Source organism: Sus scrofa, chromosome 2 (assembly GCF_000003025.6).
Source record: "Sus scrofa isolate TJ Tabasco breed Duroc chromosome 2, Sscrofa11.1, whole genome shotgun sequence".
In the NCBI taxonomy this organism is placed as follows: domain Eukaryota; kingdom Metazoa; phylum Chordata; class Mammalia; order Artiodactyla; family Suidae; genus Sus; species Sus scrofa.
Window position 1 is genome coordinate 69583889 of NC_010444.4, and position 18628 is coordinate 69602516.

The 18628-nt window shown below is 52.1% G+C and overlaps 2 protein-coding genes across 4 annotated transcripts in view; both read left to right on the forward strand.

Annotated features, from left to right (window-relative positions):
* C2H19orf38 (chromosome 2 C19orf38 homolog) lies at positions 662 to 16872 on the forward strand. Its single transcript, XM_013994683.2, has 7 exons — positions 662 to 2122; positions 3713 to 4021; positions 8282 to 8374; positions 9808 to 9835; positions 10808 to 10851; positions 12479 to 12513; positions 16255 to 16872. Exons 1-7 carry the CDS (start codon positions 2092 to 2094, stop codon positions 16399 to 16401), a joined length of 687 nt encoding a protein of 228 aa, XP_013850137.1. The 5' UTR covers positions 662 to 2091; the 3' UTR covers positions 16402 to 16872.
* Positions 18233 to 18628, forward strand: part of CARM1 (coactivator associated arginine methyltransferase 1) — a 42742-nt gene continuing 42346 nt past the window's right edge. The window contains exon 1 of one of the 3 annotated variants that reach the window (XM_021083821.1): positions 18233 to 18488. In XM_021083821.1, the coding sequence (XP_020939480.1) occupies positions 18269 to 18488 (220 nt within the window). In that variant the 5' untranslated portion in view covers positions 18233 to 18268. The remainder of the gene's footprint in view (positions 18489 to 18628) is intronic. The other 2 variants (XM_021083822.1, XM_021083823.1) reach the window with 2 other exon arrangements.

Below are 18628 nucleotides of genomic sequence, written 5' to 3' on the forward strand. Positions count from 1 at the left end.
CTGGAATCTGTGGCATAGTTAGGCCAGCAGCTGCAGCTCCAATTCAAACCCTGGCCTGGAAAATTCCAAATGCCTTAGGTATCGCCCTAAAAAAAAAAAAAATTCAAATTTTAAAATCGATGACCTAAGCATCCCTCTTAAGGAGCTAGGAAGGAGTTCCTTTTGTGGCTCAATGGTAATGAACCTGACTAGTATCCATGAGGATGTGGGTTCAATCCCTGGCCTTGCTCAGTGGGCTAAGGATCCAGTATTGCCATGATCTGTGGCATAGGTCACAGATGTGGCTCAGATCTGGCATTGCTAAGGCTGTGGTGTAGGCCTGCAACTGCAGCTCTAATTCAACCCCTAGCCTGGGAACCTCCAAATGCTGAAAATGTGGGCCTAAAAAGTCAAATAAAAAATAATAATAAAAAAATAAAAAAAGGAGGAGTTCCTGTCATGGTGCAGTGGAAACAAATCCCACTAGGAACCATGAGGTTTCAGGTTTGATCCCTGGCCTCGCTCAGTGGGTTAAGGATCTGGTGTTGCCATGAGCTGTGGTGTAGGTCACAAACTCGGCTCAGATCCCAAGCTGCTGTGGCTGTGGTGTAGGCCAGCAGCTACAGCTCCAATTAGACCCCTAACCTGGGAACCTCCATATGCCACAGGTGCAGCCCTAAAAAGACAAAAAAAAAAAAAAAAAGAAGAAGCGGCTAGACAAAGAAGAGACAAAATACTTGGTAACTAGAAGAAAGAGCAAATAAGATAAGGCCACAAAGTAATAAAATACAAAAAAGAACAGAGGAAAAACAACAAAGCCAAAATTTGGTACTTTGAAAAGATTAATAAAACTGATTAACCCCTAGTAAGACTAATCAATAAAAAAAGAGAGGGGAAAAAAACACAAATTACTATTATCAGGAATGAAAGAGGCAGATATTAAAAGGCTAACAAGGGGCAATAAACAGGTTTGTACCAATAAGTTGATCACCTAGATGAAATGGACAAATTCCTTGAAAATACAAGCATGCTAATTGCAATCAAAATTATAAGGAACTATGGGAGGATTCAGTAAGGTGGTTATTCTAAGTCCAGAGGGATCTGGAAAGACTTCCTGAAAATAGTATTTAAACTGAGATCCGTAGGAAAAGTGGGATTTGACCAGGTTGATAGAATTGGGCAGGGGAATGGCACGTGCAAAGGACCTGAGATTGAAATGAGTTGTGTGTATCCAAAGAAGAAAAGTCCACCCTCATGGCCCTTTTTAGTGGTTGGTTACCACACGCTTACATTCTTCCTGGGTGTAAATCTCCAGGTGGACCTGCTGGACCTGAGCAGAAACATTTAGAGTCCAAAGCAAATCTGGTAAGACAGATATTTGGAAGTTTCTGAGCTATAAACAGGAGACAATTGAGGCTGCTAACTATGTCATTTCCTCAGTTCTGGTGCTAGTATTTCCTTTCACCTGGCTAGTGATGCTCCCAAAACTTTGCTTCCCTGTAGCCTCACACTGGGCGCACACCCACTCTATGAGGCGTTGCATTTCATGCCATAAATTCTTTGGAGCTCATGTCTGCCACTCTTAGCTCCATTCCACAGCATGGCAGGCTGAGGCTTCAAAGAAGGCCTGTGTCTTGCCTGAGGTGGCAAAAGCCAAGCCCTAACCACTGTGCCTAACAGATTTCCACCCTGCACATTTCAACCTCAGCCCTGGGTGGGCCACATATTGTGACTTGGACCTGGGTTTCCCAAATGACCCGCATTCCTCCTGCTTCGCCTCATCCAGGAGCTCTCTCAGAAGAATAAACACACAAACAAACAAACATGCACTCAACCATCTGGCCCATTTTCCCCTCCCATCTGCAGAACCTCAGCCCCCAAGGGGCAGCGAGGTGCCAGGCTCTGGTGTGCATCCCTGGGAGGGGTGGGGAAGGGAGAGAGTCCCTTTCAGGGCCCAAGTGTGTGTGTGCAACTTCCTGCCCGTGAGGAAACACTCAGCTCAAATCAGCCCTGGTTCTCCTTTCCTTGCTCTGGCCTCACAGGAGGAGCTGGCGGCGAGCCGTGGGCCGCTCTGGCCTCAGCCAGAGTTCCCGGCCAAACACGGGAGGAGAGATGCCCTGGACCGTCCTGCTCTTTGCAGCTGGTGAGCCTGATGCCTCTGCGCCCCCTCCCCCACCACCCCGCTCCTCCCACCCCTGCCCACCTGGCCTCTGCTGGGGGGACAGAGGGTGGGGGACCAAAACCTGGTGCTGGAGAGGCTGAACCCTGACAGATTTGCCTCAGAGCCTAGGAAATGCCCCCAGGAGCAGGAGTTTCTCTTGTTAGGTCTCCTTACCCACCCCCATCCAGGGTCCCAGAAATGCCACCCCACTCAAGACAGCAGTGCCCACGCCCCATGACTCAGCCCCGCTTGGCCTCTGCAGGCTCCTACCTCCAGGGCTGGGGCAGCAGGAGGATCTGCTGGGGGGAGTCTGGGGGGCGGTGAAGCTGGACATGGGAGGGCGTGTATGGACCTCACCGGAGCCAGACATTCTGCTGAGCCAGGGGGCAGGCAGCTGGGGAGACACTGGTCCTTCCTGCAGGAAACTGGGCCCCCAAAATCATATTCCTGGGAGTTTCTGTTTTGGCTCAACGGGTTACAAACCCGAATAGTGTCCACGAGGATGTGGGTTTGATCCCTGGGCCTCGTTCAGTGGGTTGGTGCAGATCACAGACATAGCTCGGATCCCACGTTGCTGTGGCTGTGGCGTAGGCCAGCATCTGCAACTCTAATTCAACCCCTAGCCTGGGAACTTCCATATGCTGAAGGCGTAGCCCTAAAAAGCCAAAAAAAAAAAAAAAGGAAAGAAAAAGAAAATCATATTCCTCACCACATACTGAGAAATGGATGGAAGAGATCCCCTCTGCCCTCCCCTCCCACCTCATGCACTGCCCCCCTCCCGCCACCCAGGTTCCTTGAACACCCCACACACCTTCCAGCCTCCAGACTTTGTCCCAGATGGTCCCTCTGCCTGGAATGCTCACACCCAGCTCTTCCTGCGCCGTCTCTCCCTGGAATCCCTCACGGCCACCCCGGCCAACACAGCCTTCCTACCACCCTTGTCTCCTTGTCTGTCTGTCTGTCTCATCCACTGCTTTGCCCCCAGCACCTCAACGGGGCCTGGCATGTAGTCGATTCTGTTGATCGAAGTAATACAAGTATAATTCAGAGGCTGTGTAAATACCCAAGGCTACGGTAATAAAAGGACTCAAATGCAGTGACCCCCTCGCCACGTGCTGGGCACTTAATCCCCTTGACTTTGCAGCAGGGTACGGAAGACCAGCCTCCAGGTGTACATAAAAACCCAAGGCCCAGGAGTTCCCGTCGTGGCGCAGTGGTTAACGAATCTGACTAGGAACCATGACGTTGCAGGTTCGATCCCTGGCCTTGCTCAGTGGGTTAAGGATCCGGCATTGCCGTGAGCTGTGGTGTAGGTCGCAGATGCGGCTTGGATCCCACGTTGCTGTGGCTCTGGCGTAGGCTGGCGGCTACAGCTCCGATTAGACCCCTAGCCTGGGAACCTCCATATGCCTCGGGAGCGGCCAAGAAATGGCAAAAAGACAAAAAGAAAAAAAGAAAATTAAAAAAACCCCAAGGCCCAGAGAGTGTGGGCCACGTGCCTAAGGCTACACGGGGAGGCAGGCCTCTGCTCTAACTACACACCCAGCCAACCTCCCTCATCTTGCTTCCCAGGTTCCTTGGCGATTCCAGCGCCGTCCATCATGCTGGTGCCTCCACACCCCAGCAGCCAGGAGGACCCCATCCACATCTCGTGTGTGGCCCCCCAGGAATTCCCAGGGGCGAATTTCACACTGTACCAAGGCGGGCAGGTGGTGCAGCAGGAGCAGGCCCCTGTGGACCAGCTCAAGGTCACCTTCAACCTGAGTGGTGGCAGCCAGGAGGCTCCAGGAAGACCATTCTATTGCCAGTATGGCGTCCTCGGTGAGCACAGGCAGCCCCAGCTATCAGACCTGAGTGAGCCCATGCACATCTCCTTCCCAGGTAAGGCCCCCTGGGGAAACAGGTCCATTTTCTCACCGTTAGGCCTTTGTATGGGCTCTTGGCTGCACCTGGAAGTCATCACAGTATGAGCCACACTCCCAACGTGCCAGGACTTACTCACTTGTCCTTGTTTAATCATCACAGTCACCCCATGCAATGGGTACAGCCATTACCCCATTTTCCAGATAAGGAAAACTGAGGCACAAGAGATGAAGCGACTGGAATTCCCGTTGTGGCTCAGCAGTAACAAACCCAACTAGTATCCATGAGGATGAGGGTTCAACCCCTGGCTTCGTTCAGTGGGTTAAAGATCTGGCATTGCTGTGACCTGTGGTGTATGTCGGAGATGCAGCTTGGATCTGGTGTTGCTGTGGCTGTGGTGTGGGCTGGTGGCTACAGCTCCAATTTGACCCCTAGCCTTGGAAATTCCATATGCCATGGGTATGGCCCTAAAAAGACAAAGAAAGAGAGAGAGAGAGAGAGAGTGAGAGGGAGGGAGGGAGGGAGGAAGAGAAAGAGAAAGAGAAAAAGAAAAAAAGGAAAAAAGAAAAAAAGAGAGCGAGATGAAGAGATTTGCCCAGGGTCACCCAGCCAGCAGGTGACCAAGCTGGGATTCCGCTGGCCTCCAAAGTCCAGGTGTTAAACCTCCATGCTCTGCTTTCCCCTCCCTTCCTGGCCAAAGAACGTGTGTGAGCACCTTCTATGCACCAGGCACTGTCCTTGGCACTGCAGTTTCAGCAGGGCATGAAACAAAGTTCCTGATCTCTCACAGGTGACATCCTGAGGAGATGGGGACAGACAATAAATAAGGAGTTTGTGGTGCAGCAGTTTAAGGATCTGGCATTGTCACTGTAGTGGCTCAGGTCACTGCGGTGCCACAGGTTTGATCCCTGGCCCACATGCCTCAGGTGTGGCCAAAAAAGAAAAAAAAAGGAGTTTGGTAATTATTCAGTCTGCCAGCAGGAGACAAGTAAAGTGGCAGGGATAAAATACAGCTTGAAGGGTGTTTTATTTGTTTTTGTTTTTTGCTTTTTATAGGGGTTTTTTAGTTCTTTTTAGGGCCACACCTGAAGCAGATGGAAGTTCCCAAGCTAAGGGTTGAATTGAAGCTGCAGCTGCTGGCCTACGCCATGGTCACAGCAATGCCAGATCAGAGCTGGATCTGTGACATATGCCACAGCTCGCAGCAATGCTGGATCTTTAACTCACCAAGCAAGGCCAGGGATTGAACTCGCAACCTCATGGACACTAGTTGGATTCGTTAACACTGAGCCACAACAGGAACTCTAAGGGTGTCATTTTTTTATTTTATTTTGTTTTATTTTTTGTCTTTTTGCCTTTTCTAGGGTGGTTCCCAGGCTAGGGGTCTGATCGGAGCTGTAGCTGCCGGCCTACGCCAGAGCCACAGCAACTCAGGATCCGAGCCGCCTCTGCGACCTACACCACAGCTCACGGCAATGCCGGATCCTTAACCCACTGAGCAAGGCCAGGAATTGAACCCAAAACCTCATGGTTCCTAGTCAGATTCGTTAACCACTGAGCCACTACAGGAACTCCCAAGGGTGTCATTTTAAATTGAGAGGAAGAGTTCCATGGTAGCATGGCTAAAGATGAAAGGACCTGGCGTTATCACTGCTGTGGCTCCAGTCACTGCAGTGGAGCAGGCTCCATCCCTGGCCTGGGTACTACACACGACCAAAAATAATAAAAATAAAAATAAGGAGTTCCTGGAGTTCCCATCGTGGCGCAGCGGTTAACGAATCCAACTAGGAACCATGAGTTTGCGGGTTCGATCCCTGCCCCTGCTCAGTGGGTTAACGATCCAGCATTGCCGTGAGCTGTGGTGTAAGTTGCAGACGCGGCTCAGATCCTGAGTTGCTGTGGCTCTGGTGTAGGCCGGCGGCTACAGCTCCGATTAGACCCCTAGCCTGGGAACCTCCATATGCCACGGGAGTGGCCCAAAAAAATAGCAAAAAGACAAAAAAAAAAAAAAAAAAAGGGGTTCCTGTTGTGACTCGGTGGAAGCAAATCTGACTAGCATCCATGAGGACACAGGTTCGATCCCTGGTCATGCTCAGTGGGTTAAGGGTCCTGCAGATGTGGCTTGGATCTGGTGTTTCTGTGGCTGTGGTGTAGGCCAGCAGCTACAGCTCCAATTTGACCCCTAGTCTGGAAATCTCCTCATGCCGCGGGTGCAAAACACAAAAACATTTTTAGAAAATTTAAAATGTTTGTTTTTAATTTAAAAAATAACAATGAAAAAATAGAGAGGAGAGTGGCCAGGGAAGCCCTCTCTGAGGAGGTGATGTTTAAGCAATGAAGAGGAGGATGAGGAAGGATGAAGAGCCAGCCACATGGGTATCTGAAACTGGAGCATTCCCGTCAGAAGAAGCAGTCTAGGAGTTCCCATCGTGGCTCAGTGGTTAATGAATCCGACTAGGAACCATGAGGTTGCAGGTTTGATCTCTGGCCTCGCTCAGTGGGTTAAGGATCTGGCATTGCTGTGAGCTGTAGTGTAGGTTGCACATGCAGCTCGGATCTGGCATTGCTGTGGCTGTGGTGTAAGCCGGCGGCTACCGCTCCAATTTGACCCTTAGCCTGGGAACCTCCATTTGCTGCAGGTGCGACCAGACAAAAAGACAAGGGAAAAAAAAAAAAAAGAAGAAGAAGAAGCAGCAGTCTATGCTAAGCCTCTGAAGCTGGCATGTGCCTGGCAAGTTTGAATCACATGGGGGAGCTCCCATATGGCTGAATCATAGTGAGGAAGGGGGAAAATGGAGGGAGATGGCAAGGAGGATCGTGCAGGGCCTTGTGGCTGCTGCAAGGACTCTGGCTTTTCGTCTAGGTGAAACAGAGGCTGGTAGTTCCCGTCGTGACTCAGCAGTTAGCGAACACGAGTAGCATCTGTAAGGACGCATATTTGATTCCTGGCCTCGCTCAGTGGGTTAAGGATCCGGTGTTGCCATAAGCTGTGGTGTAGGTCGAAGACTTGGATCGGATCCTGTGTTGCTATGGCTGTGGTGTAGGCTGGGGCTACAGCTCCAACTGGATTCCTAGCCTGGGAACCTCCATATGCCATGGGTGCAGCCCTAATAAGACCAAAAAAAGAAAGAAAGAAAAACAGAGACTGGAAGGGCTAATGTCTTCCTCTGTTCTTTCCAGGAGAGGGGGCTGAGCCCAGGCTGTGGATCAGGGAGTTGGGAGGGAGGGAGGAGACTCCTAGTGGAGCTCCTGCGTCACCATCAGTCAGAATTTTCTTGCTGCAAAGAAAACTTTGTACCAGCAGAACCCCACAGGTTGTGATGACAGAACAGTCTCTGTGTCCTTCCCAGCCTCAGGTTCCACTATCAAAGGCCTCCTTCTCTCACCTTAGTCCTGTGGTCTCAGAGTGGGGAGGTGACAACATCTCTCCTGCCCCAGATGAATGAATGAACAAGGACTAACACTGCGAACACCAAGAGTGTGCCTCTCCTCCCCTCCTGGCTAGCTTCTGACCTCCACTGGGGTCAAGACATCTCCCCTAGGCTCCCCTGGGAGATTTCCCCGCCCCTCCTCCATGGAGGGGCAGCCAAATCTTTTGCAGAGAGGTAACCTCTGAAGCTGGGGCTTTATGCTTCTGTGACTGATCTCTTTGTGGGCCTCAGGGTCTACCACGTGGTGGGGGTGAATGTTGTTTGAACCCATTACCCAGACTGAAGCCAACAGGACTTTTCAGACCACAAGTAAATTGAAAACTTGACTCAAATTGGCTTCAGCAACAAATGAGTCTTTGGTGGGTCACAGCTCTAACTTCAGGCATGGCTGGATCCAGGTGCTCAGTGATGTCAGGAATCATATGCTACTTCTCAGCTCCGCTTTCTTCTGCCTTATTCTCAGACAGGCCCTCCCTCTCAAGGCGTCAAAATCGTACCTTGGAACTCAGATATATATCCTACCAATTTTGAGATGCTGGCCTGAAGCATAAACCTCTCTTCCCAGTGGTCTAAATAAAGTCCTAAAATTAGCCTCATTGGCTCAGCATAGGCAGCATGCCCCTCCCTGAATCAATCACACTGGTCAGGGGGAGGGAATATGCTAACTGACGAGACACCGGTATGCTCAATTCCCAGGGTCTGGCTATAGCCAAGCCAAACGGTAAAGGGGTGTAGGGGGAGGATTGGTTCGCCAAATGCAGTCTGAAGGAATGACAGGAATCCCACCTTCTCCTTGAGCCCATACAAAAATTCATGACCAGCCTAATCTCTCCCCATTTTCCTCTAGTGCCCACCTGGATCCTGGCACTCTCCTTGAGCCTGGCTGGAGCCTTCCTTCTCCTTGCTGGGCTGGTGATCATTGCCATGGTCGTCAGAAAAGGTAACAGCGGGCAGAGAAAGCATGGCCCACCAGAATGTGTAAATGCATTCCCACTCATACCTACTTTTAGGAGAACAGAGGCACACAGTAGTTCTTACTCCAAAAACTTAGCAGTTAAAAAAAAGAGAGAGAGAAAGAGATGGAGTTCCTGTCGTGGCAGAGCAGAAATGAATCCAACTAGGAACCATGAGGTTTCAGGTTGGATCCCTGGCCTCGCTCAGTGGGTTAAGGATCTGGCATTGCTGTGAGCTGTGGTTTAGGTCGAAGATGCGGCTCAGATCCGGCGTGGCTGTGGCGGTGGCGTAGGCCGGCAGCTACATCTCTGATTAGACCCTTAGCCTGGGAACCTCCATATACCACAGTGTGGCACTAAAAAGGGAAAAAAAAAAAAAAAAAAAAAAAGATAGAAAAGAAAAAAAAAAAGAGTAGTTCGTTTAGTTTAGAGGCTCAATAGGTTAAGGATCTGCTGTGACACAGGTTCAATCCCTGGCCCTGAGAACTTCTGCATGCTGTGGGTGCAGCCAAGAAAAAACAAAAACAAAACTCCCTCCAAAAATTTAGCAGTGAAGAACCCTCCAGAATTTTGTTGATAGTGGTGGGCAGGGGAAATTTCTATATGTGTGTGTATATATATGTATGTATATATGTATATTAGTGGTAATATTTATCTGTACCTATGTCTATATTGGGGGTGATATATATATATATATATATATATATAGAGAGAGAGAGAGAGAGAGAGAGAGAGACAGAGAACAAGATACATGACATAAAAGTTACCTTTTAATTATTTTTTCCTTCCTTCCCCCCTTCCTTCCTTCCTCCCTTTCTTCCTCCTTTCTTCTCTTTCTTTCTTGACAATACCGGGTCCAGTTCTTAACCCACTGTGCCACAGAAGAACTCCATTTTAACCCTTTTTAAGTGCCTAGTTCAGCAGCATTAAGTACATTCACTTTCTTGTACAACCATGACCACCACCTATTTCCAGAATCCTTTCATCTTCCCAAACCATAGCTCTGTCCCCATTTAACACTGACTCCCCATTCCCCCTAGCCCCTGGCACCTACTGAAATTAGGGTTTTGGGGTTTTTTTGGGTATGAAGTTCCAGGGGCTAGGGATGGAATCCATACCACGGCAGTGACCTGAGCCAAACCAGTGAAAAGGCAGGATCCTCAGCTGGCTTCGACACCTGGGAACTCTGAAATTGGCATTTTTTTAAAAAAATTACATGCTTGTACTTTGACATTTTTACCAACACCTGTTACTCATGTAAGGGGGTGGGGGAGTGTCTTCAGTAGCTCTCCTGTTGAGTGGATATATGCCAGGGGAGAAGGCAAGGCTGGGCTGCAAATCTATGATGAAATTTTTGGTTTCTTGCCTTTTTGCAACAGGACTACAGTCTAACAGATGCTTTTTGTTTATTTGTTCCCAGTTAAATTAAAAAAATTGCAGAAGAAAAGGTAAGACCATCTCTGGAGGCCCTCAGAGGGTGATTTTGGGGAAATAAAACTCAGGAAATGGGTACTAACACTCAGCTGGCTACGTTCTGGGGGCAGAAGGCTAGTGGGATGATCCGCGCCCCCCAAAAAAAACAGCGCCCTCTGGTGGAAGGCGGCTTAATATATGCCATTTATGGGAGTTCCCCTTGTGGCTCAGTGGTTAAGAAACCTGACTAGGATCCATAAGGACACAGGTTCAATCCTTGGCCTTGTTCAGTGGGTTAAGAATCTGGGGTTGCAGTGAGCTGTGATGTAGATCACAGATGCGGCTTGGATCCTGCGTTGCTGTGGCTGTGGTGTAGGCTGGCAGCTGTAGCTCCAATTCGACCCCTAGCCTGGAAACCTCCATATCCCATGGGTGTAACCCTTAAAAGACAAAAAAAAAGGAAGAAAGAAAACAGATACCATTTATGAAGCCCCTACTGTGTGCTGGGCACTCTGCTAGGAGACTCTGGACCCTGAGCTTAAGTTATCCTCTCAGCAACACTGGAAGCAGGCACTACAAATAGTCCCATTTTACAGATGTGGAGGCTGAGCCTTCCTCACTTTCCTTTACCACCAGCTGCCAAAAATTGTTGAGTAATGGTTCTTGAAATCTACAGTCGGGGGAGGCGAGTGGTGCTCCCTGGGGTTGTGCAATGCCCAACTTGTGGCCTGTAGGCAGCAGCCCTGGTTTCTGAGCATCAGTATCTATCAAGTGGTTCCAGGTTACTCTCTTCTGAGAGCCAGGTGGACACGCTGCCTCCTGGATCAAATCCTGACATCACCTGGCTGTGGGGCTCCTGCAGGAGAACTTCCATGGGAGGGGATTCAGCGAGGATGGTGGGGGTGGGGGTGGAGGTGGAGGATGGAAAGTTTGGGCCCAGGGCTACCCGGAAGGAAAGAACCTCCTGCGTGAGACAAGTCGTCACTTTCTCCTGAATCCCTCTGCAGAGAGCGAGAATCCTGCTGGGCCCAAGTCAACTTCCCCGCCACAGGTCTGTGCCTCCCTGTTCCTGTCCTACATGGGGGCAGGGTCACTGCCTCCAAATGCCATCCCATCTCATCACTTGCTACTGAACCCCTTCTATACCTGCTCCCTTTGCTTAGAGTGGAGCACATACCTTCCCCTTCTTTCCCTCTCCTCCTCCTCCCCACTCCCAAGCAGTTTTCACCTCTCCCCTCTCCTTGCCCCATCCTCTCCCCTTTCACTCACTCTGCTTTAAAACACGCTTCTTTCCTGTGGTCTCAGTCTGAAAGTCACCTCTTCCAGGAAGCCTTCCCTGACTTTCTATGCAGAATCTACTCTTTATACTCACCTTGTCATTCTTAGCCCTCTGTAAAAACACAAGTAAGTAATCATTGCGTGTTTGTATAATACTGGACCATGGTCGGGGGCGGGGAGGGGGCGAGCTGCATCTGTTTTGTCTGCTACCCCCTGGGTATCCCACTTTCATAGTGCTAGGGCTGTGTCCTTAAATGGAGCCCCACTTGTGGTCCAGAAGATGCCATTCTGTGGGGTGGTTGGGGGAGAGGCAGCCAGGCTGTGAAGTGCAATGCTCTGGAAGGGGCCTCAAGCTGAGAAAACTCCATTCTCTGTACTTCTTTCACTGTCCCCTACATTTATTGAGCACCTACTCTATGCTAGGGTCTGGGAGCTCCTGAGACAACAGTGAGCCCATACTCTCGTGGGGAAACAGCCCACAAAGGGCCGGACCCTGTCTAGGCTGGAAGGGTGGACCCTGGTGGAAATGGTGTTTAATCAGAAACCTAAACGGGGGAAGTTCTATTGTGGCTCAGTGGTAACGAACCCAACTAGTAACCATGAGGACACGGGTTCAATCCCTGGCCTAGCTCAGTGGGTTAAGGATTTGGCATTGCCGTGAGCTGTGGTGTAGGTCATAGACGTGACTGGGATCTGGGGTTGCTGTGGCTGTGGTGTAAGCCAGCAGCTATAGCTCCGATTTGACTCCTAGCCTGGGAACCTCCATATGCTGCAGGTGTGGCCCTAAAAAGACCAAGAAAAGAACAAAAGAAAGAAACCTAAAGGGGGAGAAGGACAGAGTTCCCACTACAGCACAGTGGGTTAAGAATCCAAAAGCTCTGGTCTCTGTGGAGGTGTGGGTTCCATCCCTGGCTTGGTGCAGCAGGTTAAAGGATCTGGCATTGCCATAGCTGCAGTCTAGGTCACTGTGGCTTGTATTCAATCCCTGGCCGGAGAACTTCCATATGCCCTGGTTGCGGCCATTAAAAAAAAAAAAGGAAACCTAGGGGAGAAGGGAGTAGCTGGGAGGAGAATGGGTGATTAGGGGGAGAGCCCAGGGTGATAGAGGAGCTGAGAGGTGTTCTGGAAGGTGGGAGTTGAGACCAGGCACCCATTTTTGGGAGGGCAGGCAGAAGTCCCGGGCAGAGAGCTCAGAGCAGAAGAGGGATGCACTTCAATTTGTAGCTGTGCATAGGTCACCCTGTAGAATGGGCTGGAAGGGAGCAAAGAGGCTGTGTGGTGGACCCACACTCTTCCTTAAGGTGAACTTGGGGCCTGTGGGCTTGGAAGGAGGACCTGGGGAGGGCAGTGGGCAAGAAATTTGAACTGACCCAAGACCTGTTCTTCTCTTTCTGTTCCAGACATGTCCTTCGATAACTCCCTGTTTACCATCTCGGTAAGTTATCCCGTTTCTTGGTTCCTCGTTTCTTTTCTTTCTTTTCTTTTTTCTTTTCTTTTCTTTTCGTCCTTTTAGAGCCACACCCATGGCATATGGAAGTTCCCAGGTTAGGGGTTGAAAGAGAGCTGTAGCTACTGGCCTCCGCCACAGCCACAGCCACAGCCATGCGGATCTGAGCCACATCTGAGACTTATGCCACAGCTCTTGACAACACTAGATCTATAACCCACTGAGTGGGGCCAGGGATCAAACCCCGCCTCCTCATGGATGCTAGTGGGGTCCTTAACCCACTGAGCCACAACGGGAACTCCTCAGTCCTGGTTTCTGCTGACTGTTCCAACCACAGGAAGCTGGAGGCTACTACTGGGCTGGGTCCACTTGTCCCTGAACTTCGGGTGGGCCTGGGGAAAGCCCAGAATCACTGAGCAGGGATTGTTTGTGAGCTGAGAGTTAACGCTAGAAAATTCTTGGGGATTGAAGGTGGCCACGTTGTCCAAGCCTTCATGGGACGGTGGGCAGACTCCTGGTTGTCAGGGCTGCCTTAGCACTCAAAATGGTGACAGGGTAGTCAGGGAGACCTGGTGGCTTCTTTGGGGTCATGGAGCTTTGAGACTACCTGATGCGCACTGTGGTCCCCTTCTGGTATAAAGAAAAGCCTATATTTGTGTTCAGTTTCAGGACCCTCAACTTTTCTGTCTCAGACATGGGCTTCTCTTTCAGGGGGGAGGGTCTCAACTCCCCTCCTTCTGTTTAGCAAGTGGTGTTGCTTCTCCAGATCACACAATGTCCTGGCTGGGATTTGTTTGTTTGTTTCTGTCTTTTTTAGGGCTGCACTCACAGCATATGGAAGTTCTCAGGCTAGGGACTGAATCAGAGCTGTAGTCACTGGCCTACACCATAGCCACAGAAATGCCAGAACCTTAATCCACTGCGTCGGGCCAGAGATCAAACCCACGTCCTCATGGATACTTGTCGGCTTCATTACCACTGAGCCATAGAGGGAACTCCCTGTCTGGGATTTGAACCCAGGTCTATGGGACTCCTCTGCACAACTGCATGTTGTAGTGGCCTTGGGACACATTATTATTTTACTAAATTAGAAGTTATCTGAACCCTAGACACCATGGATCAAGAAAAAAATTCAGCTAGCTCTTCTCCACACAGGGGAGGGGTACAGGTGTAGGGTGCAGGTGGCTCCAGTTGAGGTGACCTCAAAGGTGCCATTTGTAAAACCTGATTCTTTGAAACTGCAATCAGAGACCCTGGGGTGAGTCAGTGGGCTTAGGGTGTCACAGTGGATAGTGGGGTTGGGGGGAAGATTGGATGGGTTCAACATAGCCCTACTGGGTGTCTGGACAAGAACACAGGCCTTCATCTCTCAGAGTTTCTTATTTCTGAAGGCAGTAGACAGATGATGCCAAATTTCACTTAAATGAGAGTGCAGAGTAGTCTCAGAGATAAGCCACAAGCAGGAGGTAGCTGCGGAGGATTGATCCAGGCTCAGGACACGTGCTTGGCACAGGCCAGTAGAACTGAGTTGCAGCAGTATGAGCAGCGGAGGGGAGGACCCGCGCAGAACTTTGGCTTTGACCCCAGGAGAAGTGGGAAACCTTGGAAGCAGAGGAGGGACGTGACCCTCTCTAAGTGCTCACGGGCGCCCTCTGGCGGCTCCATGGAGAATAGGCGGGGGGCCGTGGACTGACGGGAGTCGGCACCCAGGGGGCAGGCGACAGCGAGACTTGGTGGGTAGTTTGGTCCCATGTGTTGGCAGCGGAGGTGCAAGAAGTGAACAGATGCAGGTCAGGGCGATTCAGGGAAACATGGCACTGATTTAGGAGTGGACGAATCGGCCAAGGGAGAAGGAGGCATGGAGGAGTCCTGGAGAGACAAGAGATGGGCCACCTCACTGGGTGATGCCCCAGAGCAGATGGAGACTGGCCTCCAGTCACAGGTATACAGATGGCAAGTAGGAAGGGACTTGGCATCGGCCTATTCAGCCCTTTGAGGTCTCAGCTCAGGGAAAAAATCCTGAGCTGTTAAGACAAACCTGGCAGGAGTTCCGGTCTTGGCGCAGTGGTTAACGAGTCTGACCAGGAACCATGAGGTTGTGGGTTCCGTCCCTGGCCTTGCTCAGTGGGTTACGGATCCGACATTGCCATGAGCTGTGGTGTAGGTCCCAGACATGGCTCAGATCCTGCGTTGCTGTGCCTCTGGCATAGGCCGGCGGCTACAGCTCCGATTCGACCCCTAGCCTGGAAACCTCCATATGCCGCAGGAGCGCCCTAGAAAAGGCAAAAAGACAAAAAACAAAACAAAACAAAAAAACGCCTGGCAGGCAGGGCAGGTTCTAAAACATTGTGAAAAGCCACACTATTCATGGAACCAGCCTGCTGATCCCACCCCGACCCTCGCCACTTTTTAAAAGGCATTTTATTTATTTATTTATTTATTATTATTATTATTTTGTCTTTTTGCCTTTCCTAGGGCCACGTCCCAAGGCATATGGAGGTTCCCAGGCTAGGGGTCCAATTGGAGCTGTAGCCACCTGCCTACGCCAGAGCCACAGCAACTCGGGATCTGAGCCATGTCTGGGACCTACACTACAGCTCACAGCAGCGCCGGATCCTTAATCCACTAGGTGAGGCCAGGGATTGAACCTGCATCCTCATGGATCCTAGTTGGTTTTGTTAACTGCTGAGCCACGATGGGAACTCCAAGTTCTCTTCTATTTCTTAACACTTTCCACCCACTGGTCTCCCCCTCTGCACATCCACATACAGGTAACCATCATTAGGAACTTGCAGATACAAGCAACAGCAAAAACAGCAAGTCTATATCCTCATTCTTTTTAACACAGATGATAGCATGTAACCACACCATTATGCTCTTTTCCTTAAAAATAAGTTCTAGTGATTTTTTTTCTAGTGTGTGTGTGTGTATTTGCTTTTTTTTTTTTTTTTTGGTCTTTTGTCTTTTCTATGGCCACACTGGCAGCATATGGAGACTCCCAGGCTGGGGGTGTAATCAGAGCTGTAGCCACCAGCCTACGCCAGAACCACAGCAACGCAGGATCCAAGCCATGTCTGCGACCTACTCCACAGCTCACTGCAACACTGGATCTTTAACCCACTGAGTGAGGCCAGGGATTGAATCCGCATCCTCATGAATGCTAGTCAGGTTCACTAACTGTTAAGCCACAATGGGAACTGAAAAGAAATTTTTTAAAAAAGAATATTCATATTCTTGGGTAACCATTGCTATCATCATCCCCAAAACTTTATCTTGCAAAACAAATTTTGTTCCTATTAAACACCAACTTCCTTTTTCACCCCCAATGCAGGCCCTGGCACTCACCACTCTACTTTCTGTCACTTTGGTGATTTGCATATTCTGGATTTTATAGAGAAAAGATATACAATGTTCATCTTTATGCGTTATAGCCACCCCAGGATGGAGGGTACTGGCATTCTCCCTCATTGTACAAAAGGGGGAAATGAGGCGTAAATGGGTTGATCACACCACTGGGAAAATGTGGAGCTGGGATTTGAACCCAGGCTGTCTGGTTCCCTAGTCAGCACAGAGGAAGTCAGAACAGATGGCAGGATCCGGGCTCTGAAGCTGTGTGTGGGGGTGAAATGAGACCCCATGGACTTGGCGAATTTCAGTCGCAGAACATGGGACAACCTAAGATCCTGAAACCTCAAATCACATGGTTCTCTATTTTTCCTCCACGGATAGAAAATGACTTCAGAAGAAGATGCAGCCACGGTGGATGCTCCCTCAGGCTCCAATAAGACACCTGACAACTCTGGGCCTTGGAAGAGGACTAACTCCACGTCATCCTCACCTGAGCCTCCTGAATTCAGCACTTTCCGGGCCTGCTAGGGGGATCCCTCTCTCTATGTCTCTGTGCCCTCCATTCAGCCCTCTCCCTGAGCTGGCCGGCCTATTTGGTGCCTCAGGCCCCTCCAGCTACTTTGGGGACTTCTGGCTGCTGCTTACTCAGGGAAGTGAACAGAGGCGATTAAGGGGAACCCTGGCCTTGCAGAGGGGCAGGGGTGGGAGAACGAGTGCAAGCACTGGCCTAGAGGCTGGATGGAAAGTAGGAAGCCTCTCTTTGGATTCCCAGCTTCCCAGGCCACCAGTGAAGGAGATGTTAGGTTCCCTGCTGGCCCTTTGCTGGGGCACTGTGAAGTCTGAGCTCTCTGCACACCTCTCTGGTTTCCTCCTTCTATGCCACACCTAACTTGACCAACCTGGCTGGTTTTCTGGAGCATAGGGTACCTGGGGGTATATTCTGTGTGCCCTGCTGGCATGCCTAAGTTATTAATTATAATGTGTTGAGCTGTTCTCAAAGTCTCGATGGAATGTACTCCTTCAAGCCCGGGGCTTCTGGGGTCCAATCACTGATTGTAGCACTCAGTGTGGTGTATGGGGAAGCTCTCGGGGGTGCGTGGATGGGGTAGTACCACGTGGGCCTCAGCTAAATTCTTTGTATTGGTGAGCACAGGAGGTGGAATGATGGTGGGGTGGAGGAAGAGGAACATTGGGAAGGACAGTACTAAATGAGCAGGTCTAGGTTAGAGAGGCAGCTGGAGAATGTGGCTGCAAACCCCTTTGGAACTCCCCCAAAGAGAATGGGCCCCTGGACCAGTGGAGGGGGGAACTGGAGGGAAGACAGATATGTGTTTGTGTGTGTATGGAAAGGGGCACTTGGCCCCGATTTGCTGGCCAGCCATCATTCGGGGCAGGGAAAGTAGAAGAGGAAAGGGGCTAAAGGAGGGGTCCAAGAATTTTTTGTAGGGGAGAAGACAGTGAAGGGCTGAGGATGGAGGAGGAGGGCCCTAGAGTAAGGGGCTGGAGATGATGGAGTGGAGCGGAGGAGTGGCTGAGTGCTCAGGCAGGAGTTCCCGGTGGGGTACTGGGGTCAAGTCCTAACTCAAACTGTTTTTCCATCCCGCCGGCTGCGGCTGGGGCGTGTCCCTACGTCCTGTCCCCGCCCCTCACTCCGGTCTTCCCCTGAACCCAGAGCCTCACAAAGCAAGCGGGAGGGAACAGGACCGGTGTAGGGGCGGGGCCTCTTCGCAGCTGGACCCCGCCCCTCAGCGTGTCACCTCACAAAGCCGGGAGGGGCAACGGGCGGACCCAAGCTTCAGGGGCGTGTCGGAGCTGCTGGGCGTCAGGTCCGCCCCCGCCGTTTTTCTAGCTGGGGAGCCACCTCTCTGGGCACGACTGTCGGGGCGGGGCAAGGGGGCGTGTCCGGGGCATAAGCACCGTCCCCCTGACGCGCGTTCCGGCCCCCTCCCTCCCCGGGCCTCGGCGGCCTCACTGCCTCACAAAGCACCGCCGGCAGTTCAGGCCGCGCCGGGCGGGGGGCGGGGCCGAGGCCCAGGGGCGTGTTCGCGCCGCAAGCACCTCCCCCGACGTACGCTCTTGTCCCCGCTGTTCCTGGACCGCGGAGTCACCTCACAAAGCGGCGACCGCTCGCGCGGGGCGGGGCGGGGTTGGGTGGGGCAGGCCCCGCCCCTCCAGCGTGCTCCCTCCCAGCGCCCAGGGCCGCCGGCAGGGGGCGCTGCGCCACGGGGCCGGGCAGCAGCCGCGGTGGCGGCGAGGCGGCGCGTGGCCGGCAGGCGGCGCTGCCCGGCTCGGCCTCTGCCTCGGCCTGCGCGGCGGCGGCAGCGGCGGCAGCGGCGGCGGCCTGGGCCCGGGCGCGGCGGCGGCGGCGGCGGCGGGGCCTGGAGCCGGATCTAAGATGGCAGCAGCGACGGCGGCGGCGGGGCCGGGCGTGGGCGGCGCAGGGGCGGCCGGCCCGGGTGTCGCGGGGCCCTGCGGGGCCGTGTCCGTGTTCCCCGGCGCCCGCCTCCTCACCATCGGCGACGCGAACGGCGAGATCCAGCGGCACGCGGAGCAGCAGGCACTGCGCCTCGAGGTGCGCGCCGGCCCGGACGCGGCGGGCATCGCCCTCTACAGCCGTGAGTGCGGGGCTCCGGGGCCGGGCCGAGGGCCGGGTTGCGCGCGGGGGCTGCGCACGAGGCCGGCAGGGCGGGGGGCCCAGGGCGGGAGGGACGCGACCACAGTGAGGGGCCCGGGGCCCCGAGGGTGAGGGGCCCTG